This window comes from Heptranchias perlo, chromosome 1 (assembly GCF_035084215.1).
Source record: "Heptranchias perlo isolate sHepPer1 chromosome 1, sHepPer1.hap1, whole genome shotgun sequence".
Lineage (NCBI taxonomy): Eukaryota > Metazoa > Chordata > Chondrichthyes > Hexanchiformes > Hexanchidae > Heptranchias > Heptranchias perlo.
The window spans coordinates 152,069,991-152,096,858 of NC_090325.1; the positions used below are offsets into that span (position 1 = coordinate 152,069,991).

The 26,868-nt window shown below is 45.0% G+C and overlaps 1 protein-coding gene across 2 annotated transcripts in view; it reads right to left on the reverse strand.

Moving 5' to 3' along the window:
• Window positions 1-5,530: 5,530 nt before the first annotated feature.
• etfdh (electron transfer flavoprotein dehydrogenase) overlaps window positions 5,531-26,868 on the reverse strand; it is a 51,179-nt gene continuing 29,841 nt past the window's right edge. For both annotated transcript variants that reach the window (XM_067992680.1, XM_067992672.1), the window contains 5 exons: window positions 24,350-24,493; window positions 23,658-23,826; window positions 23,249-23,431; window positions 8,822-9,043; window positions 5,531-6,857 (listed from right to left, as the gene is read on the reverse strand). In XM_067992680.1, the coding sequence (XP_067848781.1) occupies window positions 6,694-6,857; window positions 8,822-9,043; window positions 23,249-23,431; window positions 23,658-23,826; window positions 24,350-24,493 (882 nt within the window). In that variant the 3' untranslated portion in view covers window positions 5,531-6,693. The remainder of the gene's footprint in view (window positions 6,858-8,821; window positions 9,044-23,248; window positions 23,432-23,657; window positions 23,827-24,349; window positions 24,494-26,868) is intronic.

Below are 26,868 nucleotides of genomic sequence, written 5' to 3' on the forward strand. Positions count from 1 at the left end.
TGCGGGGGTGGGGTGGAATCTAAGGTTGTTTAATGGAGGAAGGGGTTTTAGGGTTGTGCATGTAAATAATTGCTGTGTGGGGAGCTGGGTAGCCACACTGCAAGATGCCCCCGCCACCCCACCCCACCCCTTAAATAAAAGAGCACTATGTTGTCTTAAAGGGGTGAAGAGTGATGGTGTTCAGGGTGGACAAGGAAGAAAAGGGAGCGGTTTGGGTGTTACCTTGCCTGCCCTGCTGAGAAAGTAGAATTTTTTGCAGAGGTGTTCTGCAGTCCTGGGGATGAGGGAGCTGGCAGTGCCAGTGCCACCTCCCTCCAGGTGGCATAAGTGATAATTCTGGGTGACAATAAAAAAATTGCTGAAATATAAAGTGAAGTTATGAGAGAGAGAAGTGCAAGAGTCAAGCACTGTTCCTTTTTTACCTGCATGTCCCCCAGTTTTCCGCTGAAAAGTGGTGGCTGAAAAGTCTTTTTAAAAGCCATTCAGGGGTTTCCAGATAGTTTTAGGGGCATGTCTATTGACACTACTGTGTCAGCCAACGAGTTGGAGTCAGGGCAGGATTTATGGCCAGCAGGATTTGCCAATGTATTTTACAGCAAACAAAGCAAACAGCAAAGCAAACAAAGTTTATTGACTCAGCAACCAGCAAAGCAAACAAGGTCTATTTACAGTCTATTTAAAAAGAGTCTCTACCAACTGCAACTAACAGAACTCACGTGCATAAAATCAATCCCAGTCACTTACAGCAGTGCGCCGATGCAAATGAACACTCAGTAAATGTGTGCGTATCTCCCTCTAGACGCTACTGGTGGATGCAACACTTTGTTTTAAAAAGGAGCAGTAGCGATGCAAGACATTTGAGGAAATTCTAAGCCAAATACTTGTAGCAAATTAATAAAATTGATGTGGAGATGCCGGTGATGGACTGGGGTTGACAATTGTAAACAATTTTACAACACCAAGTTATAGTCCAGCAATTTTATTTTAAATTCACAAGCTTTCGGAGATTTTCTCCTTCCTCAGGCAAATGTTTCAAGATCTCCTTGAAGCTTCAAGGAGATCTTGAAACATTTGCCTGAGGAAGGAGAAAATCTCCGAAAGCTTGTGAATTTAAAATAAAATTGCTGGACTATAACTTGGTGTTGTAAAATTGTTTACAATAATAAAATTGAGGCTGCAGTATGTGGGAGTTTGTGGACAGCGACACTCTCCCAGATTGCCACATACGCAGGAAGGGAGGGGGAGGAATTTCTGGATAGTTTACTCCAGAGTACAGTCATACCTCTGAGGAAAGCACAGGTGCAGGAAGTGGCAAGTGTGACTGTTATTCAGCAGGGTAAGACTGTTATTCAGCAGGGTAAGGGGAACCTAGGGGAATCAGAGAAGGAGGTCCTGCAGACATTAATCCTATCCGACAGGTACAATGTACTTGCTACCTGCGAGGATAAGGATGCAGGCTGCGGGATGGATGGCCAGATGTTAACCGTGGAGCAGGAGGCAGTCCAAGGGAGGAAGGAGCAGAATAGAACAGTTGTAGTCATAGGGGATTCGATAATTAGGGGGATAGATAGCATCCTCTGCAGTCACGACCGAGAGTCCAGAAGGGTGTGTTGCCCACCTGGTGCAAGGGTAAAGGATATCTCGGAGCAGCTGGAGAGGAACTTAGAAAGGGAGGGGGAAGAACCCTCCCAAAGAAGATATCTCATGAAACATATAAGATTCTGAGGGGGCTTGACAGGATAGCTGCTGAGAGGTTATTTCTTCTGGCTGGAGAGTCCAGAACTTGGGGGCATAATCTCAGGATAAGGTGTCGGCCATTTAAGACTGAGATGAGGAGGAATTTCTTCACTCAGAGGTTTCTCAATCTTTGGAATTCTCTACCCCAAAAGGCTGTGGGTGCTCAGTCATTGAGTATATTCAAGATTGAAATCGCTAGATTTTTGGACACTAAGGGAATCAAGTGATATGGTGATAGGGCAGGAAAGTGGAGTTGAGGTAGATGATCAGCCACGGAATGGCGCAGCAGGCTTGGGGGACCATATGGCCTACTCCTATTTCTTATGTAATGATAATCATGGGAGATTTCAACTACCGCCAAATAAACTGAAAGGGGATAAGGGAATAGAGTTTTGAAAACAGTGTGCTCAGGACTGCTTTCTTATCCAGTATCTAAGAAACCCAACCAGAGAGGAATCACTGCTGGATCTAGCAATGGGAAATGAACCAGAGAAGAGAAATAAGCGTAGGCAATAGCGATCATAACAAAGATAAAATAATGATCGAGGAAGACATAAGTAAAACCAAAGTAATAAATTGGAAAATAGCTAATTCTGAAAGGATGAGAAAGGAACTAGGGAAGGTAAACTGGAAACAAATCTTGACAAAGAGATAGAACAGTAGAGGGAAATATTTAAAAAGGTGATCAATAGAGTTAATTAGAAATATATTCTGCTACAAAGCAGGAACAAACTGGCCAATAATGAAACACCATAGATGAATAAAGGGATAAGGGTAAAATTGAAACTAATGTAAAAGGCATAAGTACATAGACAATAAAGGAAAGGATGACAAAAGGGAATATGAAGTTGGGAAAGAAGTAAAAAAAACAAATTAGGAAAGCAAAGAGGAACTACATAATTAAATTATCAAGGACTATAAAAATAAATAAAAGTATTCTACAGACACATAAATAACAAAAGAAAAATCAGAATAGGGATAGGCCACTAAGGGATGCACAAGATAAACTCACAGGTAATGATAGCAAAATGGCAAGAATATTGAATAGTTACTTTGCCTCATTATTTACCAGGGAGACTAACAAGGTGGACAAGATATTAGAACAGGAGATCAAAAAAGATATAAAGATATTTAAGATAGAAAGAGGGGAGATAATTGATAAACTAGTTGAACTTAGAAAGGATAAAACCCCTGGGCCAGATGGATTGTATCCGTGCATATTAAAAGAAGTTAAGGAAGAGATAGCAGAGGCACTATCACATATATATAAAAATTCATTAGAAAAAAGGATAATGCCAGAGGACTGGCAGACAGGTAATGTTAGTCCTTTATTTAAAAACGGAGATAGAACAGTCCAGAGAACTATAGACCAGTTAGCTTAATGTCAGTGGTAGGAAAGATAATGTTGTCTTGACGAACCTTATTGAATTCTTTGAAGAAGTAACAGAAAGAGTAGACGAGGGTAATGCAGTAGATGTACTATATTTGGATTTTCAAATGGCCTTTGATAAGGTACCACATTGTAGACTCATGACTAAGGTCAGAGCATGTGGAGTCAAGGGACAGGTAGCAGGATGGATGGCAAGCTGCCTACAAAATAGAAAACGTGGAGTAACATTTAAGGGTATCTACTCAGACTGGCAAAAGGTAGGAAGTGGTGTTCCACAGGGATTGCTGCTGTGACCACTGTTGTTCACATTTTACATTAACGATTTGGACTCAGGAACCGGAAGTCCAATTTCAAAATAGTTAATACTGAGGAAGACTGCAACAAAATACAAGACATTAATAAACTTGCAGAATGGGTGTGTAATTGGCAAATGAATTTCAATATAGACAAGTGTGAGGTGGTGTATTTTTGTAGGAAGAATAAGGAGGCCACATACTGCTTGGATAATAAATCAAAATGGGGTAGAGGATTAAAGGGCTCCGTTCCCTAGCAGCCGACTCTATTCCTTTCCCTAGCTAGTCTGAGGCTAAACCAGTCCATTCGCAACCTTGGCATCATATCTGATCCCGAGATGAGCTTCCGATCACATATCCACTCCATCAACAAGACTGTCTACTTCGACCTCCCTAACAGCGGCCGACTCCGCCCGTCTCAGCTCATCTTCTGCTGAAACCCTCATCCATGCCTTTGTTACCTCTCGACTTGACTATTCCAATGCTATCCTGGCTGGCTTTCCACCTTCTACCCTCATAAACTTGAGCTCATCTGAAACTCTGCTGCCCATATCCTAAGTCACACTAAGTCCCGTTCACTCACAACCCCTGTGCTCGATGACCCAAATTGGCTCCTGGTCCAGCAATGCCTGAGTTTTAAAATTCTAATCCTTGTTTTCAAATCCCTCCATGGCCTCACCCCTCCCTATCCCTGTAAACCTCCTCCATCCCTACAACCTTCTGAGATCTCCGCGCTCCTCCAATTGTTGCCTTTGCCCATCTCCGATTTTAATCACTCCACCATTGGTGGCTGTGCCTTCAGCTACCTAGGACCTAATCTCTGGAATTCCCTCCTTTATCTCTCTACCCTCCTTTAAGACACTCCTTAAAGCCTACCTCCCTGTCCTAATATCTCATGATGTGGCTCGGTGTCAAATTTTGTTTGATAATACTCCTATGAAGCGCCTTGGGATGTTTTACTACATTAAAGGTGCTATATAAATGCAAGTAGTTGTTGTTGATGCACAAATCACAAAATAGCAATGCAAGTTCATTTCTAGAGGAATAGAATTGAAAAGCAGAGAAGTTTATTAAACTTGTGTAGAACCTTGGTTAGACCACATTTGGAGTACTGTGCACAGTTTTGGTCTCCATATTATAAAAAGGATATAGAGGCACTGGAGAAGGTGCAAAAAAGATTCACAAGTATGATACCAGAACTGGAAGGATATACGTATCAGGAAAGGCTGAACAGGCTGGGGCTCTTTTCTCTAGAAAAGAGAAGGCTGAGGGATGACCTGTTAGAGGTCTTTAAGATAATGAAAGGATTTGATAGGGTAACCATAGAGAAAACATTTCCACTTGTAGGGAGTCCAAAACTAGAGGTCACAAATATAAGATAGTCACTAATAAATCTAATAGGGAATTCAGGAGAAACTTCTTTGCCCTAAGAGTAAGAATGTGGAACTCGCTACTACAAGGAGTAGCTGAGGCAAATAGCATGGATGTATTTAAGGGGAAGCCAGATAAGCATGAGGGAGAAAGGAATAGAAGGGTGTGCTGATAAAGGTTAGATGAAGAGAGATGGGAGGAGGCTCGTGTGGAGCATAAATGCCAGTATAGACCAGTTGGGCCGAATGGCCTCTTTCTGTGCCATAGACTCTATGTAACTATGCAAGCTGTCCATCAAAGCTATAATTTAATCCTGGAATATAGTGACCACAGTGTAAGCAGGTCTTCTCTGCTTTTCAATTCTATTCCTCTAGCAATGAACCCCAATGCTTGGTTTCCTTTTTTTAAAATTGGCTTCTTAACCTGCATTGCTACTTTGAATGATTTGTGTATCTGTACCCCGAGATCAACAACAACTTGCATTTATATAGCACCTTTAACAGAGTAAGATATCTTGAGGCGCTTCACAGATTAAGATAAAATTCCCAAACTGATGAAGAACATCTACTCCTAGACACTTCCTAACAGTCCTTTTGAATGGGTGACTTGTCTGCCCTTGATCATGGTGCAAAGGAACCTAAATTCCAGGAGGAAGGGGAGGGGATTTACAACATTTTAAACATGGATCTGTTGTGTGCTTTACAGGAAAATTAATATCGTCATACAAAAAAAATGCACAGATGATTACTTTCATTTTTATTACAGAAACTGAACAAAATTTACAAGTTTTTATTTACAAACCAATAAAATATATCAGGTTATACCAATGATATGAATAGTAGACCCAAAGCACCACTATTGGAACTGTTTTCATATCACAGAAGCAGTAAGCACCAATTTTGGTAATTAAAAGACGCCCATCTATCATCCTTTCTCCCAATAAGGCTTTGCATTAGTTTACAATTCATTGTTTTTGTACTTCATATTTTGTTAAAGGAAGTTCATATTAATTTAAATTTTTTTTGCTAAACAAAATAATATTTCAACTTAAAAATCTTGTCAGAAGTGCATGCAAGTATCATTTTATCATCTGATATCCAGCTGAAGGTTAGCACTTTGGGTAAAGGCATGAAGGAACTGCGATTCAAAAGAAAGTTTATGTTCTACTTTTCCTTGGTTGATCTGTATTTAGTGTTAAAGTATTTTTACAGCAGCAGTTCCTTGGTAAGAATTACTTTTCAATGTTACACAGCAGTCCACTTAAGATCAATTCTCAACAAACAAATGTACAAAGCAATTCCCATTCACTGCAATATACAGCTAAAATCAATTTTGATACCAGAATTTTAATTTGTAGTAGTGTACCAAAAAAAACCTTATTCTCATTTTCAATGTGCCACATTACTCAATTTTTTTTTACAATTAAAATAGTGAACTGACTAAATTAAAGGCTTCATATTTTATGGAGGTGCCTATTAATTGCTACTAGATGTCTCTAGCAAATGCACAGGCGATATGGGGGATCGGGTGGGAAAAGGGGAGTTGAGGTCGAAAATTAGCCATGATTTTATTAAATGGCACAGCAGGCTCGAGGAGCCATACGGCCTACTCCTGATGTTCTGACAGCTCAGCCAGCTAAATCAAAAAAGGGCAAATGTTGGGCAGAGTTTTATTTTGATCTGTTTGACTGACATTTCCACCGACTGAAGAATTGATCCCAAGAGGAATTTATACAGAACTGGTGAAATCAGAATGAAATGTATAAAAAATTAATCCTTCAATTTTAGATTTACAGTCGAACACTTGATTTAAAAAACTGAGTGCTGACCCAACAATTCTGGTACAAAAATACAATATGCCAGTACATAATACTGTAGCTCCAGTTTGGGATTGGTTGGTTGTTTACATTCCATTATAAGCAGGGCCACCACCTCCTTCTGGTACCACCCAGTTGATATTCTGGCTAGGATCCTTAATATCACATGTCTTGCAATGGACACAATTCTGGGCATTAATCTGCAACCTCATCCCGTTACCACTTTCCAAAGGAACATACTCATAAACACCTAAGGTGGGGTGGTGGGGGGGAAAGAAAGAAATGATTCATGTGACAAAATATCCACAGGGACCGGGTTATAGGAAGTTAAGTAGTAACATTTGTAGGCACTAAAATGCAGAGAAATCTCCCAGACTATCAGGAATCATCAGTAGTGTCAGTTGGAAAGAAAAAAAAAGTCAAGAGGCTCACCTCTGGAATGCCCACATGCATTCTCTCCTTCTTCCATTGCTGAGGAAGGGAGGCAGGGAATAAAAAGAACTTGCATTTATATAGCATTTTTCAAGACGTCAAGAAAAAGTGCTTTACAGCCAATTAAGTCATTTTGAAGAGTAGTCACTGTTGTAATGTAGGAAATGTGGTAGCCAATTTGCACACAGCAAGGTCCCATAAAAAGTAATAAGATAATGACCAGATGGTCTGTTTTATTGGTGTTGGTTGAGGAATATATATTGGCCAGGACACCAGGAGGAACTCTGCTGCTCTTCTTTGAAATAATGTCTTAGTATCTTTTACGTCCACCTCTGTTTAATGTCTCATTCGAAAGATGACACCTCTATCAGTGCAGCACTCCCTCAGTACTGCACTATATTGTCAGCCAAGATTATGTGCTCACGTCTTTGGAGTGTGACTTGATCCCACAACCTTCTGACTCAGAGGCGGGAGTGCTACTAACTGAGCCACAGAATCTCATAGGTGAATTACCCCAGCTCAGACCGTTTACTCCTCAGTGGGCTACTCAAAAGTACTGTCAGGAGAGGTGCGAGAGACAGTCAATGGATCCTTTTCATTTACAAAATGCATCCATAACAACAGAATTTCAAGATTTTTACATATCGTTCATCTAAAAACTCCAACTTAGCAACCATATCCCATTAATTTTTACTTCAGAAACCAAATCTGAAGTTGGTTTTTAAACTATGTCAATTGTTTTAACAAACTAATGCAAGATCAAAACTTACCTGAGACAGTGCTGTTTTGACACTTCCCATTCATCCGAATTTGGCGGCAGAAGAGTCTTTACCAGACTCTTACAAGAGCAGCTAACCCTGTTGTGTAAGACTCAAGAGAATAACATACCCCTCATTTTTTTTAAAAAAAGCTGATCTCTGATCGCAATTGGGATAGTGGTTGATGGTTCAATTGGCCTCAACATCTCTAGGTTAGAAAAAGTAAAATAAAGAAAAACAAAGCGCTATAGTTCCTACACACAATCGTTCATCAGTGACCCCTGCTGGAAGTATATTTGTGTGGCTGTTGGCCAAGAACAGGGTCAAGTTTGGTAAATGATACCTCTGTGGTTATATGGTTCACAATGCCCAGGCTCATGGATCAAAAATGATCAGTTGGGCAAAACATCAGGGAACTTTCATCAAAATGCACTCTACTATGTGTTCATGAAAAAGAGGCAAGGGGAGAAAATCGTAGTGGGGGCAGGAAAAGGAAGGAGAATAGTTTTGGTTATTCCTCAATTATATAAAGTTTGACTTTGGTACAACTGAAATACGTTTATTCTGAGTCCCGAGCCTGAACAAGTTTATTTCAGATGAACGTTAATTACTTTACAGGAATTGACTCAAGGTTATTTAGCCAGATAGATTGAAAAGGAGATGAATTTAACAGACAGCTGAAATGATGAGATTACCAAAGTAGCTTGGATTGTGATTAATTCAACTCATGTTAACAACTTCAGCAACTCTAGATAACTAGTTCCCTTGCTCCCAGAAGGTGACACGGGCCTTCTTATATTCACTTTATTTTTAAAAAATAAAACCCGGTATAAAAGGAATATTAATTATAGTTATTTACAATAGTCTGATTTTTCAAAGGGTATCAGCTGTAAAAAAAAACTTCTTTAATAACTGCAAGCCATTCAGAAAATTATGCAAGGTTTTGCCCATATTCTTACGTCTGAAAAGAATGCACTGTCAAAACTTTCTGAAAACCCCAGATTGGCTAAAAAAAATAAAATACCTGCAGGACAGAATCTTTGCTCTGGTCCGTCAAACTCAGCCAAGTTCCTGTTTACTGGTATACTATCATCCAATAGAGTCAAGTGCGCTGGCTGATCATGATTATGATTGGTCCCACTAAGGGCCACGGAGGACAGAAGGTCAAAGCTGATTTTTCCATCTGGCTTGGGGTATTCAATGGGTGTACAGTCCTTGGCTGGCTTTAATAGAGTATAATCTGCTCCTGTAATTTGATAGGAATATTTTTAAAACACTGCATCATCCAAAGCTTTACATTGCAAGGAGCTTGTCCCATTGAAAGCCACAACTTTGTTTCAGTGAGGCAAGATCAGTTGATCTGCTGGAATTTCTGCCTGAAAGTCAGGTCCTGGCTCAGAGTGGGATTAAGTCAGTAACACATTATGAACACACTACTGGATCTCCTGTGACACTGCTCCCAGGCTAAAGAAATTATACTGTGTATCTGGATAGGCCAGATGTTGGGGAGGAGGATCTGGGTGGAGATCGGATGCAAGTTGAGGTTTATGGTGTGTGGATGGTGAGTTGAGAGGCAGGTTGAATTACAAAAGAAACAAAATTAAATCACAAGAAAGTTAAATTCTGGAAGAGAAAAAAGGCAGGTGCTCCTTTAATCGAATCTAAGGCTTGTGTAGCTCCAGGCATGTCTACAGTAGTGTGCTGTAAATGGAGTTTCAGGTTTGTGCAGATAATGTCTCCACCATTTTATTTCTAGCAGTATATGATAATCCACTCACCTCAGAATTCACATTTAAAGGAACACTACTATCAAACACTTTCAGTCTGAGCATGGGTGCAGTGTCATGGTGGCTACAACCCAATTTTTTTCTTTATAACCAGCAGCCTGTGACTCAAGTCTAATAGTCTTTGATGTAAATTTTCTCAAAATACTTCATGATACAAATAGTGCAAGGGGCACATACGGTGTAGTTCAGAGATATTTTATTAATATATTTAAAAAACATTAAAATAAAATGCGATTGACAAGAATCCTTGCTGCAATGTGATTGTAGAGAAAGGTTTTATAGGAACATAGGAACAGGAGTAGGTCATTCAACCCCTCAAGCCTGTTCTGCCTTTCAATTAGATCATGGCTGTTCTGCAGCTCAACTCCATTTTATTTATTATGATTGGTGTATATCAAAAGTATAATGAAGGTAGAAAATAACTATAGTTAGAAAGGAGAAAATAGAGACAAACATTTCACCAAAGAGGAAGAAAATGTATGACTTAGGACACAAGAAATTTTATTAAAGAAGTAAGAAATGGTATTGAAAGCAAAGGGCCCGATATTACCATGGCAGTGGGTTCGCGGCGGGAGGATCGATTGGGCGCACGGGTAACGCGCCCGGTGAAATCAGTCTGCTCCCCGCGCAATCGCAGGCTGATTGGAGCCACTTACCTGTTGTTCCGGGTTCCCCGCTGCTAAGCTGCGCGGCGGGCGGACTGCGCATGAGCAGTAAGGTCTGTCAGCTGGAGGAGCTCTATTTAAAGGGGCAGTCCTCCACTGACTGATGTTGCAAGAAATAGGAAAAATTACAGCATGGAAAACCCCAGGGGGAAGACTGCTCCCAGGTTAATGATGCCTCACTCCAGCTCTTATTGGATGGGGTGAGGAGGAGGGGGAGGACAGAGATCATCCCCCCGGCGGGCCGGAGGAAGCGGCCTGCCTCTGCCACCAAGAAGGCCTGACTCGAGGTGGCACAGGAGGTCACCAGCACCACCAACATATCGCGCATCTGCATACAGTGCAGGAGGCGCTGCAATGACCTAAGTAGGTCAGCCAAAGTGAGTACACGTACTCATTCCCCTACATCAGTCTGCCACATCAGTGCCCCCACCCCACATCTCCTTCTGCACAGCCAACACTACTCTGTCACATCACTCCTCACACCCACTCAAAACTCATCCTCATCTTACCTGCACTTACTCACCTCGCCAGTACTCATCCCGCCACTACCACTCAACCCAATCCTCATACAATCTCATGGCTCCATCTCATACTCACCCTCTCGTGCATCTCTTTCACAGTCAGCCTCACTCAACCTGCCACTACCTGTGCTGCAGCCACAGGGCATGCATCACATACGTGCAGTAGGAAGCGTAAGGCAAACGTGTCGTGAGCATGAAGGGGATGCACAAGGGTGTTTGAGGGTTTGTCATGGTTTTTACTTATATTGAATTTCTGATCAACTCACATAACATATTATATTGGCACCACTACTGCCACGTCTTTACAAATCTTGTCTGGTTTGTGCAATAATGCCCTTTCCTGAGGATCACTATGAAGACCCACAACTGATGCCACCCATTGTGTCACTGCAGAGTGGGTGTAGGTGTATTTGCAGGGCTCTTTTGTGCAGACGACTGAGAGACGTCAGCGATGTCTCCGGTGGCACCCTGGAAGGATGCGGAGGAGAAGTTGTTGAGGGTAGTGGTAACTTTGACAGCGACAGGTAAGAAGATGGTGCTCGGGCCAGCCGGGAGCAGCTCGGCATGAAGGAAGCTGCAGATGTCCACGACTACATGTCGAGTGACTCTGAGCCTCCGTGTGCACTGCTGCTCAGAAAGGTCCAGGAAGCTGAGCCTCGGTCTGTGGACCCTGTGGCGAGGGTAGTGCCCTCTGCGACGCATCTCTCTCTGCGGTTGCCCTCCCTCCTGCTGTGCAGGTGGATGTGTCACAGTACTGTGTTCTGGAGCTCCACGTGTCAGAGGTGGACGGCGTGGCCGGCGAGGCTGGTGATGCTGTTCGCCCTCCAAGGAAGTCATGACTGCAGCTACGGCGGCCCCCATCCGGAAGATGCACATCAGAGGGGGTCTGCAAGGTAGGTACATGTGTCTGGACACCGGGGTAAGTGTGCAAGTTGATGAATTTTATTGTTAGGAGGAGGGTGGTGGAGCCAAACTTTGTCCAAAGTGACAGAGTGGCCTCCTGCAATGAGTGAGGGTCTCCCCCCCCCACACCTGTCAAATGGACCTTTGCAGCTGCCACAGGCTGATGGCTGCAACACGTCCATTTGAACTGGGAGTGCTTCCCCCAGTACGGGAAACAGTCCCAGTTGTTTGCAAAATCCCACCCCTCCAAAAATAGCATGTTAATCAGGTCTCTAAACGACCTGAAATACCTAAATAAATACCTTAAGTGGCAGTCCCACATGCGGGGGCTGCGTGCGCATGTCAGTGAGTCAGTGGGGTGGGTTGGAGCCGGGCTCCCGACCCGCCCCGGGAATCCCCAATTTTCGTAGCCCCCCCCACCAGGAACGCACCCGATCGCGGGTGCTAAAATCGAGCCCAAAATCTCTAAGTGTGAAGATGGTACAAATCAGAGGTAGAGCAAATGAGAGAAGATAAATCAAAAGAGATGATGGTGTTAGTACACAAGACACTGGTTAGAGTCCATTTGAAATACCATGTGCAACCATACCACAGAAACAGTATTAAGGCCCATGAGAGGCTATAGTGTAGGACAAGAAAGCAATGCCAAATCTCTGCAATGTTGGTTATAAAGAGATAAAAAAAAATTGGGCTTATTCTCATCAGAAAATAGGAGACTTTGAGGTGACTAGATTGTCAAAAATCACAGAAGGAGGCCATTTGGCCCATCAATTAGTGCTGAATCTTTGAAAGAGCTACCCAATTAGTCCCACTGTCCTGCTCTTTCCCCATAGCCCTGTAAATGTCTTCCCTTCAAGTATTTATCCAATTCCCTTTTGGAAGTTACTACTGAATCTGCTTCCACCACCCTTTCAGGTAGGCATTCCGGATCATCATAACTTGATGTGTAAAAAAATGTTTTCTCATGTCTTCTCTGGTTCTTTTGCCAATCACTTTAAATCTGTGTCCTCTGGTTATCAACCTTTCTGCCACTGGAAACAGTTTCTCCTTATTTACTCTATCAAAATCCTTCACAATTTTGAACACCTCTATCAAGTCTCCTCTTAACCTTCTCTGCTCTAAGGAGAACAACCCTAGCTTCCACCAATGGGAACAGTTTCTGTCTATCTACTCTGTCTAGACCTTTCATGATTTTGACTACCTCTATCAAATCTCCTCACAACCATCTCTGTTCCTAGGAGAACAATCCCAGCTTTTCCAGTCCCTCCATGTAACTGAAGTCCCTCATCCCTGGTACCATTCTATAAATCTCCTCTGCACCCTCTCTAAGGCCCTGACTTCCTTCTGAAAGTGTGGTGCCCAGAATTGAACACAATACTCCAGCTGAGGCCTAACCAGTGTTTTATAATGGTTTAGCATAACTTCCTTACTTTTGTACTCTATGCCTCTATTAATAATGCCAAGGATCCCATGTGCTTTTTTAGACAGCCTTCTCAACTTATCCTGCCATTCAAAGATTTGTGTACATACACCCCCAGGTCTCTCTGTTCCTACGCTCCATTTAAAATTGTACCATTTCGTTTATATTGCCTCTCCTCATTCTTCCTACCAAAATGTATCACTTCACACTTTTCTGTCCATGTGTCTGTCCATTTCACTAGTCTGTCTATGTCCTCCTGAAGTCTGTTACTATCCTCTACATTGTTTACGACATTTCCGAGTTTCGTGTCATCTGCAAACTTTCAAATTATACCCTGTGTACCCAAGTCCAGGTCTTTAATATATATCAAAAATAGCAGTGCTCCTAATACCGGCCCCTGAGGAACGCCACTGTATACTTCTCTCCAGTCTGAAAAACAACCCTTCGCCACTCGTCTCTGCTTTCTGTCCCTCAGCCAATTTTGTATCTACGTTGCCACTGCCCCTTTAATCCCATGGGCTTTAATTTTGCTAACAGGTCTATTATGTGGCACTTTATCAAATGCCTTTTGAAAGTCCAGAAACACAACATCAACATCCTCATCAACATTTTCCGTTACTTCATCAAAGAACTCAATCAAGTTAGTCAAACATGATTTTCCTTTAACAAATCTGTGCTGACTTTCATTTATTAGCGCATACTTTTCTAAGTGCCAATTAATTTTGTCCCGGATTATTGTCTCTAAAAGTTTCCCCACCGTTAGGCTAACTGGCTTGTAATTGCCGGGTGTGACATTTGCAATCCTCCAGTTCTCTGGCACCGCCCCCATATCTAAGGAGGATTGGTAGATTGTGACCAGAGCCTCTGCAATTTCCACCCTTACTTCACACAGTAACCTAGGGTACATCCCATCTGGACTGGGTGGCTTTTCTACTTTGAGTTCTGCCAACCTTTTAAGTACCTTCTCTTTATCTATTTTATCCTATTCAATACCGTTACTATCTCCTCCTTTACTGCTACATAAATAGCATCTAGTGAAGACCGATGCAAAGTTCTCTTGTACACATTTCAAGAATTCCTCCCCCTCTTTGCCCTGTTACTATCCCAGTCTATATTAGGATAATTGAAGTCCCCCATTACTACTACTCTGAAGTTCTTGCATCATTCTGCAATTTGCCCGTAAATCTGCTCCTCCATTTCCTTCCCACTATTTGGTGGGCTATAGTATACATCCAGTAGCGTAGCAGCTCCTCAATTGTTCCCTAATTCTAACCAAATAGATTCTGTTTTTGACCCTTCAACTAGCTCATCCCATTCCAGTGCTATAATAGCTTCTTTCATCAATACTACCACCCCCCAACACTGCCCCCCCAACCATCTTTCTTTCTGTCCCTATCTTTCCTGAATATCTTGTAGCCAGGAATATTAAGTTCCCATTCCTCCCTTTCTTTGAGTTAGCTCTCTATTATTGCCACTATATCGTAGTCCCATGTGTCAACGGTGTGCGGACAACACAGTGTGAACTGCTGAGAGTTTGGTAAGTGTGGGAGTTTAAGGGTTAATCTCTTTAAAATCTAGTGCATATTGCTTTCAACTGTTTAAGTTCAATTTTAAAGTTTAAGTTTCTGTCAGGCATTAGCAGAGAGAGCTGCTGTAGTAAGTTAATTGGTTAGCTAAATTAAACTGGTACCTGAAGGTGGGGCAGGCCTGACTCATCTGAGTCACAAACTATAGAAATACAGGGGCCTGTCAGTGCGACAGCACGGTGTGCGGACATCACAGTGTGAACTGCTGAGAGTTTGGTAAGTGTGGGAGTTGGGGGAAGGAGGTGCTGCTTTGCCTTGCTTTTCCTAACTTTTTCCACAGAGCGGCAGTGGACCTGAACGTAGAAGACTGAGATTGGGGAATAAAAGCAGCAGCAGACCTGCAACAAGAGAAAACTACTCGAGCGGCGGTACTAAAGGTGAGCCCCGAGGGGGGGAGCGGGGGTACTAAAGGTGAGCCCCGAGGCGGGGAGCGGGGGTACTAAAGGTGAGCCCCGAGGCGGGGAGCGGGGGTACTAAAGGTGAGCCCCGAGGCGGGGAGCGGGGGTACTAAAGGTGAGCCCCGAGGCGGGGAGCGGGGGTACTAAAGGTGAGCCCCGAGGCGGGGAGCGGGGGTACTAAAGGTGAGCCCCGAGGCGGGGAGCGGGGGTACTAAAGGTGAGCCCCGAGGCGGGGAGCGGGGGTACTAAAGGTGAGCCCCGAGGCGGGGAGCGGGGTACTAAAGGTGAGCCCCGAGGCGGGGAGCGGGGGTACTAAAGGTGAGCCCCGAGGGGGAGAGCGGGGGTACTAAAGGTGAGCCCCGAGGTGGGGAGCGGGGGTACTAAAGGTGAGCCCCGAGGGGGGGGAGCGGGGGTACTAAAGGTGAGCCCCGAGGCGGGGAGCGGGGGTACTAAAGGTGAGCCCCGAGGCGGGGAGCGGGGGTACTAAAGGTGAGCCCCGAGGCGGGGAGCGGGGATACTAAAGGTGAGCCCCGAGGCGGGGGGGCGATGGGCCGTACTAAAGGTGAGCCCCGAGGCGGGGAGCGGGGGTACTAAAGGTGAGCCCCGAGGCGGGGATACTAAAGGTGAGCCCCGAGGCGGGGAGCGGGGGTACTAAAGGTGAGCCCCGAGGCGGGGAGCGGGGGTACTAAAGGTGAGCCCCGAGGCGGGGAGCGGGGGTAGTAAAGGTGAGCCCCGAGGCGGGGAGCGGGGGTAGTAAAGGTGAGCCCCGAGGCGGGGAGCGGGGGTACTAAAGGTGAGCCCCGAGGCGGGGAGCGGGGGTACTAAAGGTGAGCCCCGAGGCGGGGAGCGGGGGTACTAAAGGTGAGCCCCGAGGCGGGGAGCGGGGGTACTAAAGGTGAGCCCCGAGGGGGGGGGGGAGCGGGGGTACTAAAGGTGAGCCCCGAGGCGGGGAGCGGGGGTACTAAAGGTGAGCCCCGAGGCGGGGAGCGGGGGTACTAAATGTGAGCCCCGAGGCGGGGAGCGGGGGTACTAAATGTGAGCCCCGAGGCGGGGAGCGGGGGTACTAAATGTGAGCCCCGAGGCGGGGGGGCGATGGGCCGTACTAAAGGTGAGCCCCGAGGCGGGGAGCGGGGGTACTAAAGGTGAGCCCCGAGGCGGGGGGGCGATGGGCCGTACTAAAGGTGAGCCCCGAGGGGGGGGGGGGGCGATGGGCCGTACTAAAGGTGAGCCCCGAGGGGGGGGGGGGGGCGATGGGCTGTACTAAAGGTGAGCCCCGAGGCGGGGAGCGGGGGTACTAAAGGTGAGCCCCGAGGCGGGGGGGCGATGGGCCGTACTAAAGGTGAGCCCCGAGGCGGGGAGCGGGGGTACTAAAGGTGAGCCCCGAGGCGGGGGGGCGATGGGCCGTACTAAAGGTGAGCCCCGAGGGGGGGGGGGGCGATGGGCCGTACTAAAGGTGAGCCCCGAGGGGGGGGGGGGGGGCGATGGGCCGTACTAAAGGTGAGCCCCGAGGCGGGGAGCGGGGGTACTAAATGTGAGCCCCGAGGGGGGGGGCGATGGGCCGTACTAAAGGTGAGCCCCGAGGGGGGGGGGCGATGGGCTGTACTAAATGTGAGCCCCGAGGCGGGGGGGGCGATGGGCCGTACTAAAGGTGAGCCCCGAGGGTGGGGGGGGCGATGGGCTGTACTAAAGGTGAGCCCCGAGGGGGGGGGGGGCGATGGGCTGTACTAAAGGTGAGCCCCGAGGGGGGGGGGGGGCGATGGGCTGTACTAAAGGTGAGCCCCGAGGGGGGGGGGGGGGGGGCGATGGGCCGTACTAAATGTGAGCCCCGAGGCGGGGGGGGCGATGGGCCGTACTAAAGGTGAGCCCCGAGGGGGGGGGGGGGCGATGGGCTGTACTAAAGGTGAGCCCCGAGGGGGGGGGGGGGGGGCGATGGGCCGTACTAAATGTGAGCCCCGAGGCGGGGGGGCGATGGGCCGTACTAAAGGTGAGCCCCGAGGCGGGGGGGGCGATGGGCTGTACTAAAGGTGAGCCCCGAGGCAGTTTATAAATCCAGGTTCCGGGAGAGGGAAGCAAAAAGTATTCGTATTGTGACGTCACCAAAAAGCAGGTAAGTGATTGGTTGGTGAGTATTTTCTTTCTCAATTTTTCTAAACTTATATTTTGTGGTTACTCCGGTCTCTTTGTGTAGCGGGGACGACTGTTAAGCAGGGGCCCTTGAGTATATCACTTAATTCCAGTGTGATTGGTGGGATCCGTTTAATTTTATTTTAATTTAAATCAATTAAAGGGTAAGTCATGGCAGGACAGCTCGGCCCCGTGGCATGCTCCTCCTGCTCTATGTGGGAAATCAGGGACACTTTCTGTGACGATCCCTGGCGACCATGTGTGCGGGAAGTGTATCCAGCTGCAGCAACTGACAGACCGCAACGCGGCACTGGAGCTGCGGATGGATACATACTGGTGCATTCGCAATGCTGAGAACCTCGTGGATGGCGCGTTTAGCGAGTTGGTCACACTGCAGGTAAAGGGTGTACAGGCAGGAAGTGAATGGGTGACCACCAGGCAGAGGAAGAGGTGCAGGCAGGTAGTGCAGGGGCCCTCTGTGGCCATCCCCCTCTCAAACAGATATACCACTTTGGATACTGTTGGGGGGATGACTTATCAGGGGAAGGCAGCAACAGCCAACTTCCTGGCACCATGGATGGCTCTGCTGCACAGGCTGGGAGGAAAAAGAGTGGAAGAGCTATAGTGATAGGGGACTCAATTGTAAGGGGAATAGATAGGCATTTCTGCAGCTCCAGGATGGTGTGTTGCCTCCCTGGTGCAAGGATCAAGGACGTCTCGGAGTGGCTACAGAACATTTTGGAGGGGGAGGGCGAACAGCCAGCTGTCGTGGTGCACATAGGCACCAACGATATAGGTAAAAAAGGGGATGAGGTCCTAAAAGCAGAATATAGGGAGTTAGGAGGTAAATTAAAAAATAGGACCTCAAAAGGTAGTAATCTCAGGATTGCTACCAGTGCCACGTGCTAGTCAGAGTAGAAATAGAAGAAGGATATTTCAAATGAATACGTGGCTAGAGGAGTAGTGCAAGGAGGAGGGATTCAAATTCCTGGGGCATTGGAACCGGTTCTGGGGGAGGTGGGACCAGTACAAACCGGGCGGTCTGTACCTGGGCAGGGCCAGGACCGCTGTCCTAGGGGGAAGTGTTTGCTAGTGCTGTTGGGGAGGGTTTAAACTAAAGTGGCAGGGGGTTGGGAACCTGAGCAGGAAGCGTGTCAGGAAGGGACAAAAGGTATGGAGTAAAAGGTAAAGTGTTAAAAAAGGGAAAAACAGGAACTAAGTGTCACAAAACATATTTGAAAGTTCTTTATCTGAATGCATGTAGCATTCGTAACAAAATGGACGAGTTAACGGCACAAATAACTACGTTTGGGTATGATCTTGTGGCCATTACAGAAACATGGCTGTAGGGTGACAACGACTGGGAATTAAATATGTCAGGATATTTAACAATCAGGAAGGACAGGCAGGAAGGAAGGGGAGGTGGGGTGGTTATGTTAATAAAGGAAGGAATCAGTGTAATACAGAGAAATGATATTGGGACAAAGGATCAGGATAATGAAACAGTTTGGGTAGAGATAAGGAATAATAAGGGGAAAAAAACACTAGTGGGCGTAGTATATAGACCTCCTAATAGTTGCAACTCTGCTGGAAGAAGTATTAATCAGGAAATAATCGGGGCATGTAATAAGGGAACAGCTATAATTATGGGGGATTTTAACTATCATATTAACTGGACAAATCAAATTGGGCAGGGCAGCCTTGAGGAAGAATTTATTGAGTGTATTAGGGATAGATTTCTTGAGCAGTATGTAACTGATCCTACAAGGGGGCAAGCAACCTTGGACCTGGTCCTGTGTAATGAGCCAGGATTAATTAATAATGTCCTAGTTAAGGATCCCCTTGGAATGAGTGACCATAACATGGTTACATTCCATATCCAATTAGAAGGTGAGAAGGTTGGTTCTCAAACAAGCGTATTGAGCTTGAATAAAGGAGACTATGATGGTATGAGAGCGGAATTGATTAAAGTGGACTGGGAAAATAGATTAAAGGGTAAGACGGTACATGAGCAGCGGTGTTCATTTAAGGAGTTATTTTACAACTTTCAAAAAATATATATTCCACTGAGGAAAAAAGGGTGTAAAAGAAATGACAGCCATCCGTGGCTAAGTAAAGAAATGAAGGATAGTATCCGACTAAAAACAAGGACATATAAGGTAGCCAAACTTAGTGGGAGGATAGAAGATTGGGAAGTCTTCAAAAGACAGCAAAAAGTAACTAAAGGATTGATTAAGAAAGGGAAGATAGATTATGAAAATAAATTAGCAAAAAATATAAAAACAGATAGCAAGAGTTTCTACAGTTATATAAAAAGAAAAAGGGTGGCTAAGGCAAACGTAGGTCCCTTAGAGGATGAGACCGGGAAATTAATGGTGGGAAACATGGAGATGGCAAAAATGCTGAACAAATATTTTGTTTCAGTCTTTACGGCAGAGGACACTAAGAATATCCCAACACTGGACAAACAGGGGGCTCAAGGGGTGGAGGAGCTAAATACGATTAAAATCACTAAGGAATTGGTACTCAGTAAAATAATGGGACTCAAGGCGGATAAATCCCCTGGACCTGATGGCTTACATCCTAGGGTCTTGAGGGAAGTGGCAGTAGGGATTGTGGATGCTTTGGTAATAATTTTCCAAAATTCTCTGGACTCAGCAAAGATCCCGGCAGATTGGAAAACTGCTAATGTAACACCCTTATTTAAAAAGGGTAGTCGGCAGAAGGCTGGAAATTATAGACCAGTTAGCCTAACATCTGTGGTGGGTAAAATTTTGGAGTCTATTATTAAGGAGACAGTAACGGAACATTTAGATAAACATAATTTAATAGGACAAAGTCAGCATGGCTTTATGAAGGGGAAGTCATGTCTGACAAATTTGCTTGAGTTCTTTGAGGACATAACATACAGGGTGGATAAAGGGGAACCAGTGGACGTAGTGTATTTAGACTTCCAGAAGGCATTCGACAAGGTGCCACATAAAAGATTATTGCTCAAGATAAAGAATCACTGGATTGGGGGTAATATTCTGGCATGGGTGGAGGATTGGTTATCTAACAGGAAGCAGAGAGTTGGGATAAATGGTTCATTCTCGGACTGGCAACCAGTAGCCAGTGGTGTTCCGCAGGGGTCGGTGCTGGGTCCCCAACTCTTTACAATCTATATTAACGATTTGGAGGAGGGGACCAAGTGTAACATATCAAAGTTTGCAGATGATACAAAGATGGGAGGGAAAGTAGAGAGTGAGGAGGACATAAAAAACCTACAAGGGGATATTGACAGGCTGGGTGAGTGGGCGGAGATTTGGCAGGTGCAATACAATATTGGAAAATGTGAGGTCATGCACTTTGGCAGGAAAAATCAGAGAACAAGTTATTATCTTAATGGCGAGAAACTGGAAAGTACTGCAGTACAAAGGGATCTGGGGGTCCTAGTGCAAGAAAATCAAAAAGTTAGTATGCAGGTGCAGCAGGTGATCAAGAAGGCCAACGGAATGTTGGCTTTTATTGCTAAGGGGATAGAATATAAAAACAGGGAGGTATTGCTGCAGTTATATAAGGTATTGGTGAGACCGCACCTGGAATACTGCATACAGTTTTGGTGTCCACACTTAAGAAAAGACATACTTGCTCTCAAGGCAGTACAAAGAAGGTTCACTCGGCTAATCCCGGGGATGAGGGGGTGGACATACGAGGAGAGGTTGAGTAGATTGGGACTCTACTCATTGGAGTTCAGAAGAATGAGAGGCGATCTTATTGAAACATATAAGATTGTGAAGGGGCTTGATCGGGTGGATGCGGTAAGGATGTTCCCAAGGATGGGTGAAACTAGAACTAGGGGGCATAATCTTAGAATAAGGGGCTGCTCTTTCAAAACTGAGATGAGGAGAAACTTCTTCACTCAGAGGGTAGTAGGTCTGTGGAATTTGCTGCCCCAGGAAGCTGTGGAAGCTACATCATTAAATAAATTTAAAACAGAAATAGACAGTTTCCTTGAAGTAGAGGGAATTAGGGGTTACGGGGAGCGGGCAGGAAATTGGACATGAAGCTGAGTTCGGATCGGTCAAGGCCCTGTGGGTGGCGGAGCGGGCCCAGGGGCTGAGTGGCTGGGTCCTGTTCCTACTTCTTGTGTTCTTTAGATTTGAGGTTAGGATCAGATCAGCCATGATCTTATTGAATGGCGCAGCAGGCTCGAGGGGCCGATTGGCCTACTCCTGCTCCTATTTCTTATGTTCTTAGGTAACATATGCCTGCAGCTCACCAACCTTATTTACCATGCTATGTGCATTTTCACGCATGCACTCCAAACTCTTATTGGACTGCCTTGTATTTGCTCCCTATCTGATCCCTCCTATTTCTGAACTATTCTTTACACTATTGCTATTTGTCTCTAATGTTTCAACCTGGTGCCCACAGCACTTGTTAACCTCCCCGCGAGGATATTGGTTCCAGCTCTGTTGAGGTGCAAACTAATCCATCTTGAACAGATCCCTCCTGCCCTAGAATTGGTCCCAATGTCCCAGGAATTTTAAGCCCTCCCTACTGCATCATTTCTCCAGCCGTGCATTAACCTGTCTTTTCCTACTATTCCTATACTCACTAGCACATGGCACTGGGAGTAATCCAGAGATTACCACCTTTGTGGTCCTGCTTTTTAACTTCCTCCCTAGCTCCTGAAACTCTGACTGCAGGACCTCAACCCTTTTCCTCCCTACGTCATTGATTCCCACATAGACTACGACTTCTGGCTGTGCCCCTTCCCCCCCTCAAAATGTTCTGCACCCTCTCAGTGATGTCCTTTATCCTTGCATCAGCGAGGCAACACACCATGCGGGACTCACGTCGGCGGTTGCAGAAACGCCTGTCTGTTCCCCGACTACTGAATCCCCTATAACCACTGTATTCCTACATTTCGCTGTGCCCCCGAGCAGTCCTTTGCCCCATGGTGCCACGCTCCGTACTGCACTCCTTTGAGGTGTCATCACCCTCATCGGTATTCAATACTGAAAACTGGTTAGTGAGCGACACACTTCCAGAAGATTCCTGCACCGTCTGCCTCTTTCTACCTTGCCGGATGGCCACCCGCTTATTGGCCTGAGCTCTCTGTGGCTGTGGGGTGACCACCTCCTGGAATGTACGATCCAGGAAATTCTCAGCTCCCCGTATGCCCTGCAGCGATTCCAGCCACTCCTCAAGCTCAGAAGCTGAGCCTGAGCTCGAGCGACTGGAGGCACTTCCTGCACACATGGTCAGGCTGAAACAAAAAGAATTGTTAAATTACACCTTGTTAAAGACCGCAGAGAGAAGAACAGATCACCATAGCAACTTGCAGTACTTAGTCCAGATCGGCTGGAGATCCATTTAACTTAGCTACATGAGATACACTGAAAGGAAACAAATGGAGTGTCAATTAATCCTGGGGTTGTACTTGAAGAAGCTTATTGTTGGCAAGCAACTGCCCAGAGGTACGGTTCAAAATTAAAAGGACTTAAAACCCCAACCATGTAAGGGTAGTGTGCTTCCTCACTGCGCTACCTCACTACTTTCTATCAGATGCAGGCTTACAGATTGCTTTCCGGAATGGCTCACCTTAGTACAAGAGAAAACCATGTGCTACACCATAACTCGTGTCCATCAAGGTATATAGATGGCCTCGATAAGCCTGAGCAAAATCATGAGCGTATAAATTTTTGTTAAGGGGTTAGTCGAAGATAGACCTTTGTTTTCCAAAAGGGTATGCATTTTGGAGAGTCAGAAGGTTATTGTTAAAGCAATTCTAAATCATGCATGAACTGAAGATTTTGTTTAATTCTGTTGATTTTCTAGTATATAATAAATTATATTTTTCTTTACAAAGCCATGGTTTATGCTTGAGGTTTCTTTAGGAAAAAGAGCCCATTAAGTTAAATAGAAAATTAAATTGTGTGGAGATTTTCCCCAAATTAAAGAATACCTCCATATTGCTCCTTTTATCTCAACAAATTACCTCTGCACAAACATCCCCTGTAGCTCACTGCACGTTAAGTTTAGACACATTGCTAAATCACCTTTGTGTTTCAGTGTCCAGGGCTCCATTCCTCGAAACAGCCAGTAAAATATTGCAGTATAAATCATTCCACCATAAATACCAAATGGTCCATGGCAGGAGGGTCGGATATTCCTCACAGAATAAAGTTCCTTCCAAACCCAGGAGTTTCTTAAGTCCACATCATACTCTGATACATGAAGGCCTAAGTTCAGAAGAAAAATTATTTCAATTTCGGAAAAGGAAACAATTAAAAAACCCTTTGATGAATTGAGCAAAAATAAACTAACGACTTGAAGGGTTGTCAACAAGAAGAAAAGTTAAAATCTATTTAATATTTTTTTAAAAATAGGAATGAAAATCTAAAATCTATTGTGCCACTTACATCTGAGGAGGTGTTTTAAGGAAATTTGTATCAAAGGCTATTATACCTTGAGTCACAGGCTGGAGGTTATCTTCAAACAGTTTCTTAAAGATGTTCTCTGCAGCCAAAATGCCACTCTTCATAGCAGTATGTGTTCCTTTAATTTTAGGGACATTCATCAATCCTGGGCTGCAGCCAATTAGTATTCCTCCGGGGAAGGAAAGTCTAGGTATAGACTGTGGAACAAGATTGCTTCAGTTACTAACTTCTTAAAAAATATATTAACATGATTCATACAGATTTGCGACTTTATTCCACTCTATCTACAATTTTACTAACATACTGAGAACCAACATTGCCCAATGTATCAGCATTACAAAAGGGAAATACTATAATCCCCAGATGTTTCGATATACTTATTTTCAGAGTTCTACTTTGACCCTCTCCACTATAATGGATCTCGAGCTGTAACTATTTTCCATGGTGGGGAGGAGGGGGAGAAAAGAGAACTGAGAAAAAGTTTATAATGGCTTATAATGAGATTTGGCTATGATTTTATTTTGTCACTTCTGTGTTGATGTCACTTAATTTAATTGGAGCGAGAGAGGCAAGGATTACCCAGTTGTATCACTAATCACATTAAGAACCGCTGACTGCTAGCAATAACAAAGGCCAATCTCTCCAGAAAAGTATCTACATAATGTAAATTAATATTGTACACATGCAGATATTAGAATAGCACAGTATATTGTACAATACCTGCAAACCACCCTCATTTAAGGCGCGGGCTCCATAGGCAATCCTTTTTCCACCTTCTAAGGTCGGTGCTACTGAAGGATGGTGCTTCCACCTCTGGAATTCTTTAAATGGATTCAGGTATGGATTTTGATAATCCAAACCCACCTATAGAGCAAAGCAAAGCAAACAAACACACATATCCTAATCTTTGAGAAATGAAAAATTCAATTGCAAACAGGCATCAGAAAAAAAACTCACCTTGGAACAGCCAAACATACTGACAGTGCTACAGGTGACAATGAAAAAAGTTTAACTATCTGAGGAGATCTGTTTATTCTATGCGCTTTTTGGAATAAGCACTGTTTTTTCTATTTAGTATAAGTAAATGATGCAAGGGTCATCTGGAAATGATTATTTCACACATATAAATGATAAATCTCAGTTCTTCCTTGTGTGAAATCATGCTTCTCAGAGCTGTGAATTTACCATATATACCCATAGAATAAATATGAATCACACTTTTGTCTGAACAGGATCAGTTCAAAGGGAACACACTTATAGATCTCTAAGTCTCCCCCTTTTTCAAGTAACATTTTATAATTAACCTGATATCAGTTTCTACGTGTCCTACTTTTTCCAAAATACACACTACCAGGAAACTGGGCGACAACTAATCACACTATCCTTTCAACTATGGTAAATCAGATTGTACAGGTATGCAGATGATGTCATCAAAGGGCAGCATGTAGATGAGGAAGAGGAGGGAGCAAAGGATAGATCCTTGGGGAATTCTGGAGATAATGGTGCAGGGGTGGGAAGAGAAACCATTGCTAGAGATGCTATGGCTATGATTGGATAGGTAAGAGCGGAAACAAGGGAGGGCAAACCCACTGAGCTGGAAAACAGCGGAAAGGCATTGCAGTAAAATGGTTTGTGGACCATTTCAAAGACAGAAGACAGGTTGGGGAGGGATAGTGTACCACAGTCACAGATGATGTCATTTGTGATTTTAATTATGGCTGTTTCAGTGCTGTGGCAGGGATGGAAACCTGATTGGAGAGATTCAAACATGGAGTTATGAAAATATAGGCATGGATTTGAGAGGCAAAAACATGCTCAAAGACTTTGGAGAGAAAAGAGAGGTTGGAGATGGGGTGGGTAGTTTACAAGGATGGAGGGGTTGAGGGTGGGTATTTTGAGGAGGGAGGTGATAACAGCAGTTTTGAAAGAAAGGAGTTGGTACATGAGGAGAGGGAACCATTGACAAGGTCAGCTAGCATGGGGGCCAAGAAGGGAGGTTGGATGGTCAGTGGTTTAGTGGGAATGGGGGTCAGGGAACAGGAGGTGGGTCTCATGGACAAGACGAGCTCAGAGAGGGCATGACGGGACAAAATAGAAAAAAAAACTAGGTATGTGGGTTCAGGGCTAAAGCAGGGGAGGTTTGGCATGGTGAGCAAGGGGAAATGGGAAAGCAGCAGAGGCAGCTGAATGGGTGGTCTCAACGTTAGTGAGAAAGAAGTCCATGAGCCCCTCATTTGTTGGAAGGTTGGAGAGGGAAGGGGAGAGGGTCGATCGTGGAGAAAAGAAGCTGGGGGTTATATTTGTTCTGGAGTGATCCTGGAGTAGTGGCTGGCGGATAGTGCTTGACGTAGTCCAGCCAGGTGTGGTGATGGACGGTTAAGCCAGCTATGCACCAGACACGCTTAAGACTGGGCTCCTTGTACTTCAGGGGGTGAAGATGGGGGCCATACCAGGAGGATCGACCAGGATGGGAAGAGAGTAAAAGATTTTTCTGGGAACAAGGGTATTAAAAAGGTGGGCGTGAGGGAGTGCTTGAGTGAATTGATAACTGCAGAAGAAATGTGGTGAATGGAGTGCCAAAGGCTAGGCAGTTGGGTGGGACTTGGTGGAGAGCTTTTTCCAGGGATGGACACAGACGGAGGTGGAATTGGAAGAGGGTGGGAGGCTGTGAACAGTGAGGGATATAAGAAAGTGGTCAGAGATGGCCTTATCTGTGATGAGACGACGGGAGTAGAGGGACAAAGGGAGCTGGGCAAGAGATTGAAATCATTGATGATGAGTCGTCACTCAGTTCAGAGGGAGGAAAGAAGGGGATAATATCTTGGGGTGGGGCTTGAGGGGTGGTAGACAACAAGGATTTTAAAAGGAGGTGAGAAGGGTGGAACAAGATGAGGTGCTCGAAGGAGGAGAAAGTATCAGATGAGTAGGGTGAGAAACCAAGGTGTGATTTGGTCATAAGCGCCACACCGCCACTGCAGTGTGAAACAGGTGGTGGAAACTATAACCAAGCAGGGAAGCTTCACTAAGGAGCAAAATGTTGCCACATGTGAGTCAAGTTTCAGTCAAAGCCACGATATCAATCCAATTATTCAAAATAAGGTCATGGTTGGCAAGGGCCTTGTTTGCAAGTGAACGGACTTTCTGGAGGGAAATATGGCGAGTGATCATTGTTGGTCTGCTGGCAGAATCTACGGCGGTAGTGGTGGATGAGATGATTGGGATGGGAAGGAGGCTGACGA